The following is a 17,426-nucleotide window of genomic DNA, read 5'->3' as shown; positions in this document are numbered from 1 at the left end:
TATATTGTGTCGACCCAACCCGCACAAATTGTTAACCCATCATGGGCTATGAACTTTTTGCAATCTCATTTTTCAATTGAAAATTAATCTTTCATAGGAGTATTTCATTTCTACTATGTCAATAGAACCTATACAACAAGCTCTGAAATAATAGAATCCAAAGTCCAAACAATACAAAATTGAAAGAAAAAACTCAATTCGGTTGCATTATTTATAAGTACATTGATGAAATGTAGTCTAGAACAGTACAATCCGATTCATCAGCAAACTACAGAAGCCGAAGGTAACAACAAATGTATGAGCAACAAACTATGTTTACTTTACTAGTGCACATCACACTAAGCAAAGAACTGCTCCAACGATGGTGTCGTGAACACGTTGGCAGCGGGTCGTTCGAGCTTCTCGGGAGATACATGTAGCTGGGACTTGATGAATCTCTGGAGAATGATCAAGGGAGTCAATTTAACGGGTGCACAGGGAGAAGCACGAATGGAACGTAGATAACGATGTGAGTGATAAATTAGTTAAGATACTGATAAAAGAGAAGGCGGGTGTACGTACAGCTAATTGGGTAGTGATTTCGGGATTCGAGTCTATATGCCAATCTGGTTCGAGTTGTCTCACAAACGACGTCCGTCCAATCTCAGTGCTACAGAAGAGAACCTGAACGTTCTCACGCATTAGATAACGAAGTGAAATAGACAATTCAAAGTTGTAACCAGCCACATGAATGCGTAGTAGTATTCTCACAAAGATCGATTTTTTAAAGAAGCGTTACCTTATCTTTGACTAAGCCACTTGATGTAAAAACCCCGGCATTTTCCAAAGCTAGAAGAACGTTCTTCTGCATAAATTGACTCGGTGTATCAGTGATCTTGAACAAAGAGTAAGAATTATATATCACAAAAATTCAATGAACTGAGACGGTCGGTGCTTTACTTCACTTTCGTCATCGAGCACTCTTTCCATGAGATAAAGATCACAAAATTTCGTGATCTCAAGCAGCACCTCCAGAACTGATGACCGGACAGTTGCTTGCTTCTGGCAGAAATCGAGCAAACCACAAGAATGAGCAAATTCTCAATGATGATTTTATTGATGATCATTAAATTAAAAAATTGCACCGACCTGAAGCTCTTCTGGACTGTTTTCTTCGAGGATTACACCAAGCAAGCGACATGTTACCTGAACAGTTAAGTTATGAAGGAAGAATTTAGTCGTGACAGACAATGTCATGATTTAGTTAAAAGAAGATGAATTCCGACTCTTTATATTACTGCAAAATGTGAAACTTAGCAACCAGTTATAGCCTTTCACCTTTGCAGCATATAGAATCTTAAATTAAGCTCTGGCCATTCCTAACTTATCGAGCTCTATTAACTCTCGAATGTATTGTACCCAAAATAGACGTAGAAACACCTCTTCGCTCCAAAAGAAATCAAAATATATAGGATATCAATAAACCAAATCCCAAATAGGAATAGTGGGAACTAATATGAAATGCATATTCGAATTTCAACCAACCCATCTGACATCCTCTAAACTAGAACTATAAAAACGCAAACTTCACAACTGGAAAAGGCATACTTTTCAAACTATGACCATATACACGCTAATTGATCAATTGATAAAACAATGGAAGCCCACGTAAAGAAATGTGTTAGTATAACTTGTACACAAACCACTAATATCAATTAACAGATTTGTAGTCAGTTACTAAGAGAAGGGGCAGACAATACAAAAGTGGCTTGCATATGAAATAAGACCACAAAGTGTTTCTTACATTACCTTTCTTCCTTCACTCAGCCTTTGCCTCACTATTTGGCTGAGAGTTGGCTGCATTTCCACAACAACGAAAAACAAATCAAGATTTGAGAACATCATACAAAACTAAAGAAAATCAGACCGAACATCTATAAAACTACCTTCACCGGCTGAAATAACTCATCAATAACATTTTGGGTAGTGGGATCTTCTGGAGGGGTGAAAACCTCAGACGACGAGCCTGCATTTTCACTTGCACGACTATTAACATCAGAGCTACTAGCTGATGATGCCTGTCTTTTAGGTTGCCTTCGTTGTGGCCCTCTAGGTGCTCTTAAGAGTCTCCAAGTAAAAATTATTGCTAATGCCAGCCCTGCTACAGCCCCAAAAGATCGTGAATCCTGCAGTCAATTCAACAAAATCGATAATCTTTTCCATTTATAGCAAACTCAATGCTAAAAACGCAAACATTGCAAATAAACAACAATATGCATGGAGGTAACAATTAATCCATTCTCTAAGCATTGCAAGGGAAAAAGAAATGCTCAACAGAAAAGCTCGAGTCTTGTACAACAAGCCAGGCCACTCTTCATGTTCTTGACGTTTTTTAAATTGTTAAACCGTCGACTGAATGACTAGACTGACTGGCTGGTGGAAGGATGAACACTTGGCCGACTATATTCCAAGAAACATAGTTCAAACTAATAATCATTTGCCATATTACTAAATCTGAAACGTCCATTATTCGACCTGCAACATGTAATACTCCGTTTATAACAAATTTTCTTTGAAGTATTCTCTCTTTTTGAGGGGTGTTTATAGTAAATTATCTTTAAGCTATCCACATCAACGAGAACAACACACAATCTACTTTCTTATAAACTAATCTATAATGAAGAGATTGAGTTTGAGCTTTCTAGGACAAACTTCAACTGATAAAATCTAATAACTCTAATTACATTTTTCTGCAATTCTCTTCATATCCACAAATTTATACATTCACACCACAATATTTCAACTCAAGGAATCAATTTCACTCCCTAAACCCATAAAACCAAAATTGCATACGTAAAATTGGAAGAAATATAAAAATAAAAACTTGGAAGCTTATATACACTCTAAAGCCCAATTCTCAAAGAAATTCAAGAAAAATAATTACAAAAAATAGAAAAAATCAAAACGAACCAGGCGTCGGAGTAAATTCGAAATCTTGACGGTGAAAAAAGCCCCCACTCGCTTGACCAACTGCAGAAAATCCTCCTTTGAATTTTCAGCCATCGGAATTTGCAGAAACAATGGATGAATTGAATTGATGGTAATTTTTTTTTAATTTGCTTTTATTCGGAAAGTGAAATTGGGGGAGCTGAAGCTGAAGCTCTTCACAGTAGACTGGGAAAAATAAACAACGAATTTATACATAGATCGAGCAAGAAAGCGATAGGAAGAAGGGGCTTTTGAATTTTTCTGCTTTATACAAAGATAGCATTCCAATTTCCACCGTTTCAACTAAATTTTATTCTCTCTCGACTATATTGGTATTTTAAATATGAGGAAAGAATAAAATTGGTCTTAAATATATAACCATATGAATTTAGTTTAAAATATTTATTTTTTAAAAATTGAACTCAAAATATTTGAAATCGTTATCGAAGTGGTCCTAAACATTTTAAATCGTTGACAAAGTGGTCCTTTTCGGTAAAAGACTATCGGTCAACGCCTGAATAATGAATTTTTAGCTTAATTAATACGGAGTATACTAATGCACTAGTAGGAATGTGATCAAATGAAAACTCTAAATATGGTGCAAACTCAAAATTATAATCTGGAGCATTGAAAAACGTCAACAAGTCACAAAAAAGCATCAATAGAAAAGTGTCTAACAGAATTTCAGCTATAGTCAATGATTGATGCTGTGTTGATACTGTGTTAACATTATAATCTTGAAATTTTACACTGTGTTGATATTGTATTGAAACAGTGTTGAAGCTGCGTTGAGGAGTTTTGATTTTGTACGCATAAGTTTGCATTTTATCATTACCATGCACTGGTATATCAGTTAAGTTAAAAAAAAAATCATTAATTAGGCGTTGTCCTAGTTTTTTACGTAAAATGACTACTTCGACGACGGTTTCAAATGTTTAGAACCACTTCGATAATGATTTCAAATATTTTAGATCCGATTTTCAAAAAATGAATGATTTGGACTAAATTCGTATTCTGACTACATGTTTAACCTGACCAATTTTGACCTTTACTCTTTAGTTCTTTATTATTTTCAATTTTCATATACAATAAATTTTATTTGAAAAAGAAATAAATTTCGCGCACAAAAAACAGACTGTGTGAAAAAACCGCCGGAAAATGGCCGTGATTCCGTTCGCCGCCACGCGATCCGGCATCAGAGACTTCCTCCTCGCCGTCTCCTCCTTACTCTCCGTCACGCTGCTCCTCTACCTCCACAACCTCGACCTCTCCTCCAGCGCCGTCGCTCACTCATCCGCCGCGGATCCCCCTCCGCCGCTCTCTCTCCACGGCGTCCTCTTCTCCGTCGCCTCCTCCTCGGCCTCGATCCACCGCCGCGCTCGCTACATCCGCCTCTGGCACCGCCCGATCGCCCGCCTCAACACCACATTCCTCTTCCTCGACCGCCCCCCGCCGCAGCCGATCCCGCCGTCTCTCCCTCCAATAATCGTCCCCCCCGGCGCCGGAACCCTAGCCGCGGGACATCGAATTGCGCGAATCGTTAAGGACGCCGTCGAATTGAGCGTCCCCGGCGTGCATTGGTACGTCTTCGGCGACGACGATACCTTGTTTTTCGCTGAGAATTTGGTGGGGATTTTGTCGAAATACGACCACAATTGGTGGTACTACATCGGCAGTAGCTCTGAGAGCTACGAGCAGAATGAGAAATTCAGCTTTGATATGGCGTATGGCGGCGGCGGATTCGCGGTCAGTGCGCCGTTAGCTCGGGTTTTGGCTAGGGTTCTCGATTCATGCCTCGGCAGGTACCGCCATTTGTACGGAAGCGATGCTCGAATTTTCGCCTGCTTAGCTGAGCTAGGCGTTCCGTTAACCGTCGAGAAAGGATTTCATCAGGTAAGCTACTCGAATTTGATGATTATATCAAAATCAAAATCAAAATCACAGAGATTTGAGGTTTTGGCATGGATTTGTTTGTACGTTTTCATTTCGTTCAATGTGGATCTCTGCTAGCTGCTTTTTTAATTAGTTGAATCGTAGGCAAAAACAGCTATTTTTAACTATTAATAGCCAATAGTTCGAAATCTGTTGGAAAGGAGTAATCTTTGATGTCGATGATTGTGATGATTGTATATGGTATGATGTGATAGTGTTTTATGTTTTCCTTTTTGTGTAGGTCGATGTTCGAGGGGATTTATTCGGATTTCTCTCTGCGCATCCAATATCACTTGTTGCATCACTGCATCACATAGATGCTATTGAACCAATCTTTCCTGGTAGGGACCGGATTAATGCTTTGGAACATCTGTCCAAAGCTTCACGCGTTGATCCTGCTAGGATTTTCCAGCAGAGTGTTTGCTACCACGAAACTAGTTCAGTTACGGTTTCAGTCTCATGGGGCTATGCTGTTCAAGTATATGAAGGGAACAAACTTCTTCCTGAAGTGCTCTCACTTCAGAGAACTTTTAGCCCATGGAAGAGAGGAAAGAATGTATCTTCAAGCCGTTATATGTTCAACACGAGAGATTACCCTAGTGATCCATGCAAAAGACCCGTTGCCTTCTTTTTGAATACTGTTACTGCTGATACAACTGGTATCTGGACCGAATACACTAGACACAATGCTGGAAGTTGCGTTAAATTTAAAGCATTAGAGAGATTGAAAGCAGTTAGTGTTTATTCTCAGAAAATAGGTGTTAATACTGAACAGGTAATCCTTGTCTTTTGATCAATAACTAATTATTTGGGTCGTATGTAATGTTTTTGGTTGTTTCTCTAATCTTTCTTTCTGTCTTTTGTGTTAGATGGAAGTACCGCGTCGTCATTGCTGCGATATTTCATCGTTTTCTGATGAAACAATAACTGTCCAAATAAGGAAATGTGGAGTTCATGAATTGATTGCTATGCAGGGATAACTAGTCTTGCATTGTGAGTGCATCACTCGACAATTTTGGTTGATACAACTTCAGTAGAGTGAGTTAGTTCTTTATACTATATGTTAGTTAAAACTGATTGTCTTCTTTTGTTGACTTAGACCTTTGAGTATCTCATGGCGGTCAACCCAGATCAGGCAGGAGTTGTTCACATTCTTTAGTGAAGGTACCTTAAATCATTGGATAAATCGTTGATCAAACTTGTGGCAAGCAATGTATACATTCTGTTTGTTTTTCGTATCATGTTCATTTCGTCTCTCCTTTGGATTATGCACGAGAAGACAGGAAGAAACACTTGTTTGCTGGAGCTTAACGTAAAATAGAGTTTCTCGTCTTTCTAATGGCCAAGTCAAATATCCGAGAACCTGAAGATTGATGGTGCACAACATGGAATGCTTAGCATGATATTCTTAGAACTCTCGCCTAATATTTTTGTTCTATAGCAATTTTTTTTTGTAATTTGTAAACTAGATATGCCTAGTCTTGTGTTGCTGTTTCGTGTACCTGTACTATTCATACCTGTTCTTACCAGCTGAGTTGATGTTCTTTCTAACTTTCTATCATCGTTGGTCTTATTATGAATAAATTTCGACAGGAAAATGGAAATTTATTTAGTTTAGTTTTGGAGTTTACTTTGAGTAACATCTGGAAAATGTCTTGTGGCAGCATCTGGTGTAGAATGCAATCTACCTTAAGCTGGCAAAGCCCAATCCTACCTTTTTTTGCATGATAAGTTTTGTATATCATTTAATTCTTCAGAAGATGTGAGTCAATTATCAGATCCTAGGATGAAGGAGTTGACTTTTTTGGTTCTTTGCATATGTGAGACATCATCATCTTATTATAAATCACAGGTGGTAGTAAATTTGGACATGATTTTGTTGCTGAGGGAAGATAACTCTTTAAGATATTTACTACTACAAACTGTGTATCCTTTTTTCTTTCTGTGTGTGGATGTACCTAACTTTTGAGGAAAAATCTGTCCTAACCTAAGCTGTTTACTTCCACCCAGGTTATCTGGTCAACAAGTAAGGCTTCTAAAGTTCAAAAGCTGCTCAATTTTATGACTGTTCAATTCTTCCGTTGCCCGTTTCTTGCAGAGGAAAGATCAAAGATGCAGATGGCTAAACTGCTGTCGAAATCTGAAGCATCACGCCGCCTCCTAACCTTGATGATAATTTCGTTCGTTATATGCACAACGTATCTTCTTGCATCATTCTTGATCCTCCCAAGGACGAAGGTAATACATTTTTCCGGTTCGTTACAAGGCTGGTCATCACCAACCACCCTTCAGCACGTCGTCTTTGGCATAGCCTCGAGCGAGAAGTCCTGGCTGAGCAGGAAGGAGTATGTTAGAATCTGGTGGAGGCCCGAGGAGATGAGGGGTTGTGTTTTCCTGGAACGCATGCCACCAAACGGAACTCTTGACCAGGCTGATTCCGGTTCTCTTCCTCCTATATGTGTATCGGAGGACACATCAAGGTTCCGTTACACATACAGGAACGGCGGCCTTCCATCAGCCATACGCGTGGCACGTGTGGTGTCGGAGACTGTTGCCCTCAACCACACAAATGTGAGGTGGTTTGTGTTTGGGGACGATGACACGCTCTTCTTCCCTGAGAATCTTGTCAAAACCCTTTCCAAGTATGATGATGGCCTGTGGTATTACATTGGAACAAACTCGGAGAGTTTTGCTCAGAACAAATTCTTCTCCTATGAAATGGCCTTTGGAGGAGCTGGTTTTGCTATCAGCTATCCTCTGGCCAAGGTTTTGGCTTCTGTGCTCGACTCGTGTTTGGCTCGATACCCTCACCTCTTCGGAAGTGACGGCAGGATTCAGGCCTGCCTTGCTGAGCTTGGCATCAGTCTCACTCATGAGCCAGGATTCCATCAGGTACATTTGTAGTGATAAATTTGATCAACACTACATATGATTAAATATTTGAAGGATTACACGACGAAACGAGCTCAAAATTATTCATTCGGTCAAAATACATGATGCAATTAGCACCACTTATATCTTTGTGTTACTATCCTTGCTGCTTGTTTGAACAGTATTTCTGATAAACTAGTTTGAAACATGAAATTGAACAACAGATGGATATTCGTGGGAGTATGCTCGGATTCTTGACCTCTCACCCGCTCAGGCCTATTGTTTCTCTCCATCACTGGGACGCCATGGATTCGATTTTCCCGAAAATGGAACGAAAAGATGCTATGCAACACTTGTTTCAAGCCGTGAACATCGATTCCCAGAGGGTCATGCAGCAGACAGTGTGCTACGATCGTTGGTTCTCTTGGACAATCTCTGTTTCTTGGGGCTATGCAGTCCAAATCTTCCCGCACCACCTCTCGTTGCCAGAGGCACTGCGCACTCTAGAAACCTACCAGCAGTGGAAGAAAGGGGCAAGCGGCATTCATGAGTTGTATGATGTAGACACATTAGCCCTCCACCCTGATCCCTGCCGTAGGCCTACTGTGTTTTTCTTGGACAGTGTGTCCTCTGCTACGGATGGGATAAGGAGCGTTTACAGAAACATGACCTACGAGAACTGCACGGTTAACTCCTTCTCTCCAAGGAAGCTTGAACAGATTATAGTTATGTCACACAAGCTTGATCTTGATCAGAAACAGGTGCTTCGGTTTCCCTTTTCACCGTAGACTGTAGTACATGTGTTTCGTTGTTCAAGTTCCATAAATTTTCGTGTTTTCGTGTATTTGTATTGCAGCTTCTGGCGCCGCGGAGACAATGCTGTGATGTGCTGCCTTCTGCTGCTGGGAATGTGATGGAGATTGCTGTTAGAGAATGTGGCCATGAAGAGTTGATACATATGCATTGATTTTGGTACATAGTAGTAATTTATTTAATTATCCACCATGTTAGGGGAAACTTGTGAACTAATCAAAGATAACTGTTAGATCTCTCCAGCATTTTCTTGAATCAAACTCTTCTTATCTCTTGGATTATTTTAATTAACAGAATCTAGTGGTTTTGGGAATTCAAAGTTGACCAAAGTGGCATGTTGCGATGTAATGCATGCTTGCTCCTAGATAAAAACAAAATTTAATCTATATAGCACCGTTGAATTTTTGGTATTTTGTGTGAAACGTTATCACTATAATTAAATATAAAAAAATTATTGTCTCAAAATTTTGAATATATAATCCCCGGACACCAGTAAGGATTTCCTCATCCACTTTTCCTACTCCACCCCTCACAATGCAATAAAATAATCCATTATCACTTATTAAAATTGGTTATAATTATAATATTATTTTATTATATTGTGAGAGGTGGATGAGGAGTGGAGTAGGAAAAGTGGATGAGGAGATCCTTAGTTCGGACCGCACTTGGACCTCGGTGTGGTCAATAATAGGTTCGTGTGTTAATTTTTCAAAGTCCAATAATCTCAAAACTCTTCTGAATACATGGGCCTTTAGAGCCCAATAGCCGATACTCCCTCGCTCGCCCATTAATTATTCACTTTGGTTTCAGCACGGGTTTTAATAATAAAAGAAAATGAGTAAAAAGTTAGTGAAATATTAGTCTCACTTTTATTCATTTATTTATAATAAAATGTGAGACCTATTTACCATTTATAGTAAAAGTGGAAGTGAACAATTAATGGGGGATGGAGGGAGTATTAATTTGCAGTTTCTCAATTCATATTGATTTCGATAATTATAATTAAAGAATAATTTTCTTAATTTAGTTCCTTAATTATGAACATTCGTTATTTTAACCGAATAGATAACCGGTACGAGTGTATAGGTTTTAACAAGTTAAATTTTGACAGGAAATCACTTAATGTTATGTATGTGGTCATAGTAAATGAAACAAAAGTTTCCAACTTAACTAAATATTTACACTCTCATATTTGATAATAAGAAAATCAATCAAACATATACAAGTGTTATCATAAATATTCAAATATTAGTAATATTGATTAAATTTGTTATACTACCTACCTTATGTGAATGTGTGTGTGTTTATTTATAATGTATATATCATACTTTCATTTTCACGCAGAATAAGTTGAACTTTAAAGTTACTCATTTTACATGACATTAATTAATGTCTAAAATTATTAGGTAGAGATATATAAAGGAATTGAAAAAAAAAAATCGATACACTTTCAACAAAGAAATATAGCATAATATTTTAAATGGAATAAAGAACACAACGAATCACTTTGCTGGATGTTAGGGGTACGGAAATTCATGATAATATAAATAATCTTAATAAAAATTAAAATACATTAAACCAAAATATAAAAAATGTACTACAAATCTACAATATATTAGCTTGGTCAACTTGCAGGTTGGCATATCAATTATCATACACAGATATTATATATTCAAAATCTTGAGACAATAAAATGCCAGTAAACGCAAATAACGCCAAGCATATCCTATATTTTTATACTGGACATTAACTTACATCTTATGTGACATTTAATTTTGGTAGTATTTCAATTCTTTTAATCATGAGCACAAGTGGCATGCCAAATTTAATTTTATAATGGTTAAAACAAATGGGTATTCGTAAATGGTTCATGTAGGAATTTAGGAAAGTTAAAAATAGTTAAGTGCGATGAAGTGCAACTTAGTCGATACGATATACTCCTTCCGTTCTTGAAAATTTATCACTTATTTTCTTTTTCGTCCGTTCCTAAAAATGTTTCACCTTTCACTTTTACTATTTTTTATAGCGGGCCCTACTTTCCACTAACTCATTCCCTACTCACATTTTATTATAAAACTAATATATAAAAGTAGGACTCACGTGCCACTAACTTTTTCAACTCACTTTCTATTACATTTCTTAAAACCCGTGCCGGATCAAATGGTGACGAATTTTGTGTGACGGTCGTCTTTAATTAACATATCAAAGGATTAAGTCACCATGATCATTTGAATAAAAGGAGAAGCATTGTTTCTCATCCCCATTAAAGGGGAAAAAAAAGAATGAAAACTTTGAATTATAATTTTTAAAGATCAACATGTGATTTGTATATATATTGAAAAAGGTGGTGGCCATCCATGTTTTAGCATGTTAACTATGCCAAACCAACAAAATCTCTCTTTGCAAGAGTCAACCAATTAAACACCAAATTATTCTTCTAAAAACGTTTACCAAATCAAACTCAAACTTCATTCCATAAACTAATTCTATATGATACACAACTAACTCAAAAAAATTGCAAACTCAACAAACCAAATTGAATAAATACCCATCTCTTCTCTTATATATACACACATAGATAACACCTTTGAAACAAAGGCAAAAATGAAAATGATGAAGACAATTTTGAGTTTGGTTGTGATGGCGGCGGCGTTGATGGGAACGGCGGCGGCCGTAAATTACACGGTCGGAAGTCCAGACGGTGGATGGGATCAATCCACCAATCTCCAAACATGGCCTACTTCCTTAACATTTGTCGAAGGAGATAATTTGAGTTAGTTTCATCTCTCACCATTTTTTTTTTGCTATGAGTAATACTTTTATTATTAGGAAGGTAATCAAAAGCAAACTCTAAAACATTGTACAAACTCCAAACTGTGAATTGGACTGTTAAAAAATGTCAACAGATGACAAAATAGTAGCAACAAAAAATATCAACACAATGTTAACTGTTGATGTTGTGTTGACATTTTTTGTTGCTACTATTTTATCATCTGTTGATATTTTTTAACGGTCTAGATCATAGTTTGGAGTTTGTACAGTATATTAATTTGCATTTTATCACTGCCATTTACTAATAATCTGATTGATAGTACTGCTTTAGTACTAGATCGAAATACGTAAATATTGGAGTATAAAATTAATTTCAAATTTGATAAATAGGTTGATTATTAGGAGAGAATCTTATTGCTAGTTCGAAGGACACAATATTTTTCGGGTATATATATAATAGGGTAATGATAAAATGCAAACTTATATTGTACAAACTCAAAACTCCTCAACACAGTTTCAATACAATATCAACAAAGTGTAAAATTTCAAGATTTTAATGTCGACACAGTATCAACACAACATCAATCATTGACTACCGTTGAAATTTTGTTGACATTCCAAATCATAGTTTTAAGTTTGTACAATATTTAATAGTTTTCATTTGATCACATCCCATATATAATATCCCTAATTCGAATAGTCGAACCGAGCCAAACTAAAACATTGAATTCGACCAGTTTGAATTTCTGAATAGACCGATTTTTTTCAAAATTCGAATTTCAGTATGATTCAGATTGATTTTTCTAAAAAAAATGAAATTATGTTTATTTAAATATTATATAAAATAAAATAATTTATAATATACAAATTTCTAACATGATTATATTTTTTCATATATATACAGTTTTCAGATACACCACCAACCACGACGTGACTGAAGTTTCCCGCTCAGATTATGAATCCTGCAGAGCCACCAACCCTCTTCAGCCGCGTCTCACCGGCGGCGCCGCCGTTGTGCCCCTCACTTCCGCCGGCACCAGGTACTTCATCTGCGGCTCCGCCGGCCACTGCATCAGCGGCATGAAGCTCGCCATCACCACCACCGCCGCCGCCTCCCCGCCGCCGCCATCCACCACCACCGCGCCGCCGCCGTCATCCAAAACTACGACTCCCTCGCCGCCGCCGCCGCCGCCGCCGCCTACAACTCCATCTCCGACGCCAAAGCACTCCAAGGCGGTGATGCCTACTCCTCCTCAGCCGGCGGCGTCGGCACCGAGTGGCTCCGCGCTGCCGCCTCCGACACCTCCTCCGTCGGCGGCGGCGAAGGTGGGATTGATCGGCGGTTTGATTGTGATGGTTTTGTTGGTTCATGTAGTTTGAAATTGAATTTGGTGATCACATTGTGTATGCTTGAGTATTTTCATTTATTTAAATCGGATTTTGTCTCGTGTAATGATTTTATTTGATCTTATATATCGATTTGATGAATTCAATTTACATTGTCACATTTGATCTTATATGTTTTTTTTCTTTTTTCTTTATTTTTTTGTATTTTTAATGTTTTGGAAGGCATTTTAAATTAGCTTATTGTATATACCACTAATAAATCATGATTCTAAGAATATGACTTTTTAGCCTTATAATGGAAATATGTTACTCCCTCCGTCCCAGATTAAGAGTCACACTTTTTCATTTCGGTCCGTCCCCAATTAAAAGTCACACTTCATTTTTACCATAAATAGTAAGTAGGTCCCATATTCCACTAACACAATTTACTCACATTTTATTATAAAACCAATATAAAAAAATGGGTCCCACATTCCACTAACTTTTTCAACCAACTTTTCTTTACATTTATTAAAACTTGTGCCCGGTCAAAATATGACTCTTAATCGGGGACGGAGGGAGTATATCTCTATCTTTGAAAAATAGAAATTTTTGAAATATTATGGGTTTTGATGCATATAATTGGTAAAATAAGAGATGGATTGGTAATAATGAGTAAAAAGTAGTGGAAATAGAGTTAGTGAATTATGAGGCACAACACAAAATGAAAATAGTTTCTACTTAATTTATCAAAATATAGAAGCGCGGAGCTTGAATGGACTGAAACACCAAAAATTTCGACGCCCACACCTTTTAGTGTAGGCGGAAATCTAAGGCTGATAAATACCAAACAGAATAACTCATTCTAAAAGACCAGAGAGAGAGAGTTCATTCAGTTTATATAATCCACACCAGTTGTTCTCACAACCAATATGGGAATTGAGTCCATAACAGAGGCATAAATAAACTACTCCTAACAACTAAACAAGCTTCTACATTGGAGTATTACATAAATTTGTATAATCTGAGTTATAACTCATAATTTCTCTATCATAAGTACTCCCCAAATAAAAATCAAAACAACCAAAATCCAAATTTTTCTTCATTAAATTTAAGAAAAAGTAACAATTAGATAAATAAAGTAGACAAAGATACAAACTACGATTCATTTCCCGGACATAACGCCGGCGGAGGAGCCGCCGACCTAAGCCTAGGCGGCGGCGGCGCTACCTGCGTGGTCGAAGCTACGTGAGAAGACGAGGGCGGCGGTGGTGGTGATGATGAATGAGGAGTGGCATGATTATCCGGCAGCGACGGCGTAGTGAAATTTGTAGGGTAAATGGAGGGGGGATTGGAAACCGGCGGCGCGTCGTCGGAGCTCTGGCGGCGTGCGAGGAAAGCGAAGCCGAAAACAAGGGCGGCGGCGAGGAGAAGTGTGAGTAGGAAAATGAAGATCTTTGTTGCTTTTCCGATGTAACAACACATTTTTTTTCTTTCACTTCTCTGAATTTAGGCATTGGGTTGAATTATGCATGTAATAAATGAATCGATTTGATTAAACTAATTGCTATGATTAATTACTACTTAATTATATTAGTACGGATTTATTCATTGGTAAAAGAGACCATGCCATGTGCACGTGACCGCAATTAAGAGGGAAAATTTTATGATTTTAAAAAAAAAATCATTAGAGAAATGATATGCTACGTATCTTACTTCGTACCAAACGAGAGTCGCGCGCCGCAAATCTCGACCGCGCTGCACCCCGAGTCCTTGCACACGCCTCTCGACCTCATGAGCTCCCTCACTCTCTCGACCCCGCCCCAGAGGCCGACGGACGCGTATAGATTCGACATCAGCACGTGGTGGCCCGCGTCAAACGCTCCCAAGCTCAAGAGTCTCTCGGCCGCACGCTCGCCTAGCCCGACGCTCCGGTGCACCTCACACGCGCTCAGCAGAGCGCCCCAAACAGAGGCGCCCGGATCAACGGGCATGGCCTCGATGAACCGGTACGCCTTCGCCAGATCCCCTGCCCTGCCTAGCATGTCGACTACGGTAGCGTAGTGCTTCTGGCGAGGCTCGACCCCGTAGTCTCTCATGCTGATGAAAACCTCCCAGCCCTGCTCCACGAGGCCGGAGTGGCTGCAGGCCGTGATGAGGCCGAGGAATGTCACCTCGTTAGGGCGCACCCCGGCCATCTTCATCTCGTGGAACAGGGCCAGCGCGTCCCTCCCCCACCCGTTTATCCCATAGCTCATGATCATCGCGCTCCACACCACCACGTCTTTCGTTGCAGTATGGTTGAACACGCTTCGAGCCATCTCCACGCTCCCGCATTTGGCATACATATCAATCAGGGCCGTCCTGATCACCACGTCGTGCCTATAGCTACTCGCGCTCACGTAGCTCTCCATCCGTTTCGCCTGCTCTAACGAACCCGTCCGCGCGGAAGCCAACACGGACGACTGGATGGTCACAGCATCGGGTCGAATGCTTCTACCAATCATCTGATTGAAAAGCTCCAAAGCCTCAGAAGCATAGCCACTTTTAGCAAAACCAGAGATGATGGAGTTCCAAAGCATCACATCTACAGCCGTAGCTTCATAAAAGAGCGATCTTGCAGCCATCGCCTCACCACATTTCGCGTACAAGGAAACGAGGGCGACACGCAGGTCAGGCTCGACCTCGTACCCCATTCTGATCACCAAACCATGGAGACACCTCCCTTGATTCAAATCCCCAACATCCGAGCACGCCTTCAAAGCACTAACCGAGGCGATCCAATCCAGATTCACACCCGATTCCCTCATGTTCCGGAAGACCCTCAAAGCCTCCACAGCCTCCCCATTCTGGACATATCCCGAGACGATCAGAGTCCACGAAACCACATCCTTAACCTTCATCCGATCAAAAACCGCACGGGCGCTCGCACTCTCGCCACACTTGACGTAGAACGAGAGAAGCCCGTTACGCAAGAAGGCATCGTCGTCGTATCCGTGCCTGAGAATCTGCGGGTGAACTGCTCGGCCGAATCGTGATTCGGGCAAATCTCCACAAGCTTTGAGCACATAAGGGAATGTGAACGCATCCGGATTCACAAAAGCATTCTGCATTGCGGAATACATTTCAAGAACTTTGTCAAACATTTTGTGCATCGAATACCCTCTGATAACTGCGTTCCAGAGGAACACATGCGGGTCAGGAAATTCGTCGAACACTTGGCGGGCATGGTCGATTTCTTTGAGCTCGAAGCTTCTGTTGATGAATTTAGTGATTACGAAACCGTTTCTCTGCAGGCCGTGGACGATTAACTGGTTTTGGATTTGCAAAAGATGAGTCTTGCGAGTTGATTTTTGGAGAAGGGATGTGAAGAAAGATTCGGCATCGATTGAATTTAAGCTGCAATTGCTGCAGCTAGTGAAGTGGCGGGAAAATGCGCAATTGAAGATGAAGATTTTGAGCGGAAGATGGAGAGATTTGAAGGATCGGTGGTGTGAATTGATGGTGAATGACATCAAGAAACGCAGCAGTGATTTGGATTTTTGAAGGCATGAGATTGAAATCTACAAGAACATAATATTGAAAATTAAAATATACAAACTTAAATAGCCTAATTTATGGATGGATTATTAATGGAGCAATAAATTATTCACTAGTGAAATTAAAATTAAATGCTAAACAAAATTATACTAGTGATTATAATTAAATTTAGGTGGCGTCCGGTTGCCATGACTAACCAAACATAGTACTGTTAGAGCATCCCCATCCGTATTCTTAGCTAAGATCACGGAAATGGGTCCGGATCCACTTTTACTCCTTGTCCTTAGCTAAGAGCACAACACCCACCTCCATGCTCTTAGCTAAGGACAAGCTCAAGGGCCCCACCATTCTATTAATCAATTTAAATAAAAACATTTCCACAATATTAAAATGCATTAAAAATACCCGAAATACTATTACAAATTACAAAATAATTAAAAATTAAGTACATAATTAAAATCCTAAAAATTAAAAATTACACAATTAAAATCAATAAAATTAAAAAGACGCACTACTCGTTGCCGAATTTCGCCCAAATGTGATTGATTAGATCTTTTTGTAGCTTAGTGTGGGCTCTTGTATCGCGCATTGTGTGTCTTCTTTCGATCCTCTCGTTCACCGTCGTATGCACACCTCGGCGTGGGGGAGACCTCGCGGTTGAGCTTCCGGCTTCATCCTCGTCGTGAAAGTTAGCCGCCATCGGTCCTTCGTCAGCTATAATCATGTTGTGCAAGATAATACTATTGTACATGATGTTGGCGATATTCTTAACGTACCAAAGCCGAGAAGGGGACTTCACAATGTTGAATCGGCCTTGAAGGACACCAGAAGCTCTTTCGACGTCTTTCTGAGCAGACTCTTGACGCTGCGCAAAAAGAATCCGTCTTTGCTCTTGTGGATTGCTGAACGACTTCACGAAAGTCGACCACCTTGGGTAGATACCATCGGCGAGATAGTAACCCATGTGGTATGCATTTCCGTTGACGGTGAAGTCGATTGCCGGTGCTACACCATTCAAAACATCATCGAAGAGTGGTGAAGAATATAACACGTTCAAGTCGTTGTTGGATCCGGCAACACCGAAATATGCATGCCAAATCCATAGGCGGTAGTTGGCGACAGCTTCAAGGATAAGCGTTACCTTTGTGGCCGCTTAAGTGTTGCCCCCTCCAAGCAGTCGGGTAATTCTTCCACTTCCAATGCAT

General features: G+C 39.5%; 5 protein-coding genes across 6 annotated transcripts; 3 read left to right on the top strand and 2 right to left on the bottom strand.

Moving 5' to 3' along the window:
• Positions 1-179: 179 nt before the first annotated feature.
• LOC125186773 (ubiquitin-conjugating enzyme E2 enzyme activator PEX22) lies at positions 180-3,271 on the bottom strand. Its single transcript, XM_048083217.2, has 8 exons — positions 2,950-3,271; positions 1,926-2,165; positions 1,789-1,836; positions 1,129-1,185; positions 940-1,041; positions 779-844; positions 562-663; positions 180-437 (listed from the first exon to the last, which is right to left on the bottom strand). Exons 1-8 carry the CDS (start codon positions 3,040-3,042, stop codon positions 339-341), a joined length of 807 nt encoding a protein of 268 aa, XP_047939174.1. The 5' UTR covers positions 3,043-3,271; the 3' UTR covers positions 180-338.
• Positions 3,272-4,072: 801 nt separating this feature from the next.
• LOC125186537 (uncharacterized) lies at positions 4,073-6,350 on the top strand. 2 transcript variants are annotated; one of them, XR_007170463.2, is made up of 5 exons: positions 4,073-4,860; positions 5,141-5,674; positions 5,769-5,892; positions 5,999-6,063; positions 6,179-6,350. XR_007170463.2 is itself a non-coding variant. In XM_048082918.2 (4 exons), the coding sequence occupies exons 1-3, from the start codon at positions 4,126-4,128 to the stop codon at positions 5,877-5,879; spliced, it is 1,380 nt and encodes a 459-aa protein (XP_047938875.1). In that variant the 5' UTR covers positions 4,073-4,125; the 3' UTR covers positions 5,880-5,892; positions 5,999-6,350. The 2 variants fall into 2 exon arrangements, 1 of the variants encoding a protein (XP_047938875.1); XM_048082918.2 differs by having other exon boundaries at positions 5,999-6,350.
• Positions 6,351-7,011: 661 nt separating this feature from the next.
• On the top strand, positions 7,012-8,896 carry LOC125188138 (uncharacterized). Its single transcript, XM_089059657.1, has 3 exons — positions 7,012-7,791; positions 7,995-8,531; positions 8,627-8,896. The coding sequence occupies exons 1-3, from the start codon at positions 7,012-7,014 to the stop codon at positions 8,735-8,737; spliced, it is 1,428 nt and encodes a 475-aa protein (XP_088915783.1). The 3' UTR covers positions 8,738-8,896.
• A 2,254-nt stretch (positions 8,897-11,150) lies between these two features.
• On the top strand, positions 11,151-12,870 carry LOC125188139 (uclacyanin 1-like). The gene is made up of 2 exons (XM_048084884.2): positions 11,151-11,356; positions 12,260-12,870. The coding sequence occupies exons 1-2, from the start codon at positions 11,188-11,190 to the stop codon at positions 12,733-12,735; spliced, it is 645 nt and encodes a 214-aa protein (XP_047940841.2). The 5' UTR covers positions 11,151-11,187; the 3' UTR covers positions 12,736-12,870.
• Positions 12,871-13,544: 674 nt separating this feature from the next.
• LOC125188141 (pentatricopeptide repeat-containing protein At3g12770-like) lies at positions 13,545-16,251 on the bottom strand. Its single transcript, XM_048084886.2, has 2 exons — positions 14,398-16,251; positions 13,545-14,184 (listed from the first exon to the last, which is right to left on the bottom strand). The coding sequence occupies exons 1-2, from the start codon at positions 16,194-16,196 to the stop codon at positions 13,926-13,928; spliced, it is 2,058 nt and encodes a 685-aa protein (XP_047940843.2). The 5' UTR covers positions 16,197-16,251; the 3' UTR covers positions 13,545-13,925.
• Between the last annotated feature and the right edge of the window lie 1,175 nt (positions 16,252-17,426).

This window comes from Salvia hispanica, chromosome 5 (assembly GCF_029641045.1).
Source record: "Salvia hispanica isolate PSC_SH4W2 chromosome 5, Shi_PSC_v1, whole genome shotgun sequence".
Taxonomy (NCBI): Eukaryota; Viridiplantae; Streptophyta; class Magnoliopsida; order Lamiales; family Lamiaceae; genus Salvia; species Salvia hispanica.
The sequence above is the reverse complement of the archived record's forward strand: the minus strand, read 5'-3'. Positions and strand labels throughout refer to the sequence as shown.

Coding starts and splice junctions, on each gene's coding strand:
- LOC125188138 (XM_089059657.1), top strand. CDS start 7,012: ATGCAGATGGCTAAACTGCTGTCGAAATCTGAAGCATCACGCCGCCTC. Junction 7,792..7,994: donor ATGAGCCAGGATTCCATCAG/GTACATTTGTAG, acceptor ATTGAACAACAG/ATGGATATTCGTGGGAGTAT. Junction 8,532..8,626: donor TTGATCTTGATCAGAAACAG/GTGCTTCGGTTT, acceptor TTTGTATTGCAG/CTTCTGGCGCCGCGGAGACA.
- LOC125186773 (XM_048083217.2), bottom strand. CDS start 3,042: ATGGCTGAAAATTCAAAGGAGGATTTTCTGCAGTTGGTCAAGCGAGTG. Junction 2,166..2,949: donor CGAATTTACTCCGACGCCTG/GTTCGTTTTGAT, acceptor AATTGACTGCAG/GATTCACGATCTTTTGGGGC. Junction 845..939: donor TGCTCGATGACGAAAGTGAA/GTAAAGCACCGA, acceptor CAATTTATGCAG/AAGAACGTTCTTCTAGCTTT.
- LOC125186537 (XM_048082918.2), top strand. CDS start 4,126: ATGGCCGTGATTCCGTTCGCCGCCACGCGATCCGGCATCAGAGACTTC. Junction 4,861..5,140: donor TCGAGAAAGGATTTCATCAG/GTAAGCTACTCG, acceptor CTTTTTGTGTAG/GTCGATGTTCGAGGGGATTT. Junction 5,675..5,768: donor TAGGTGTTAATACTGAACAG/GTAATCCTTGTC, acceptor CTTTTGTGTTAG/ATGGAAGTACCGCGTCGTCA.
- LOC125188141 (XM_048084886.2), bottom strand. CDS start 16,196: ATGTCATTCACCATCAATTCACACCACCGATCCTTCAAATCTCTCCAT. Junction 14,185..14,397: donor CGACTCTCGTTTGGTACGAA/GTAAGATACGTA, acceptor GCCTAAATTCAG/AGAAGTGAAAGAAAAAAAAT.
- LOC125188139 (XM_048084884.2), top strand. CDS start 11,188: ATGAAAATGATGAAGACAATTTTGAGTTTGGTTGTGATGGCGGCGGCG. Junction 11,357..12,259: donor TGTCGAAGGAGATAATTTGA/GTTAGTTTCATC, acceptor ATATATATACAG/TTTTCAGATACACCACCAAC.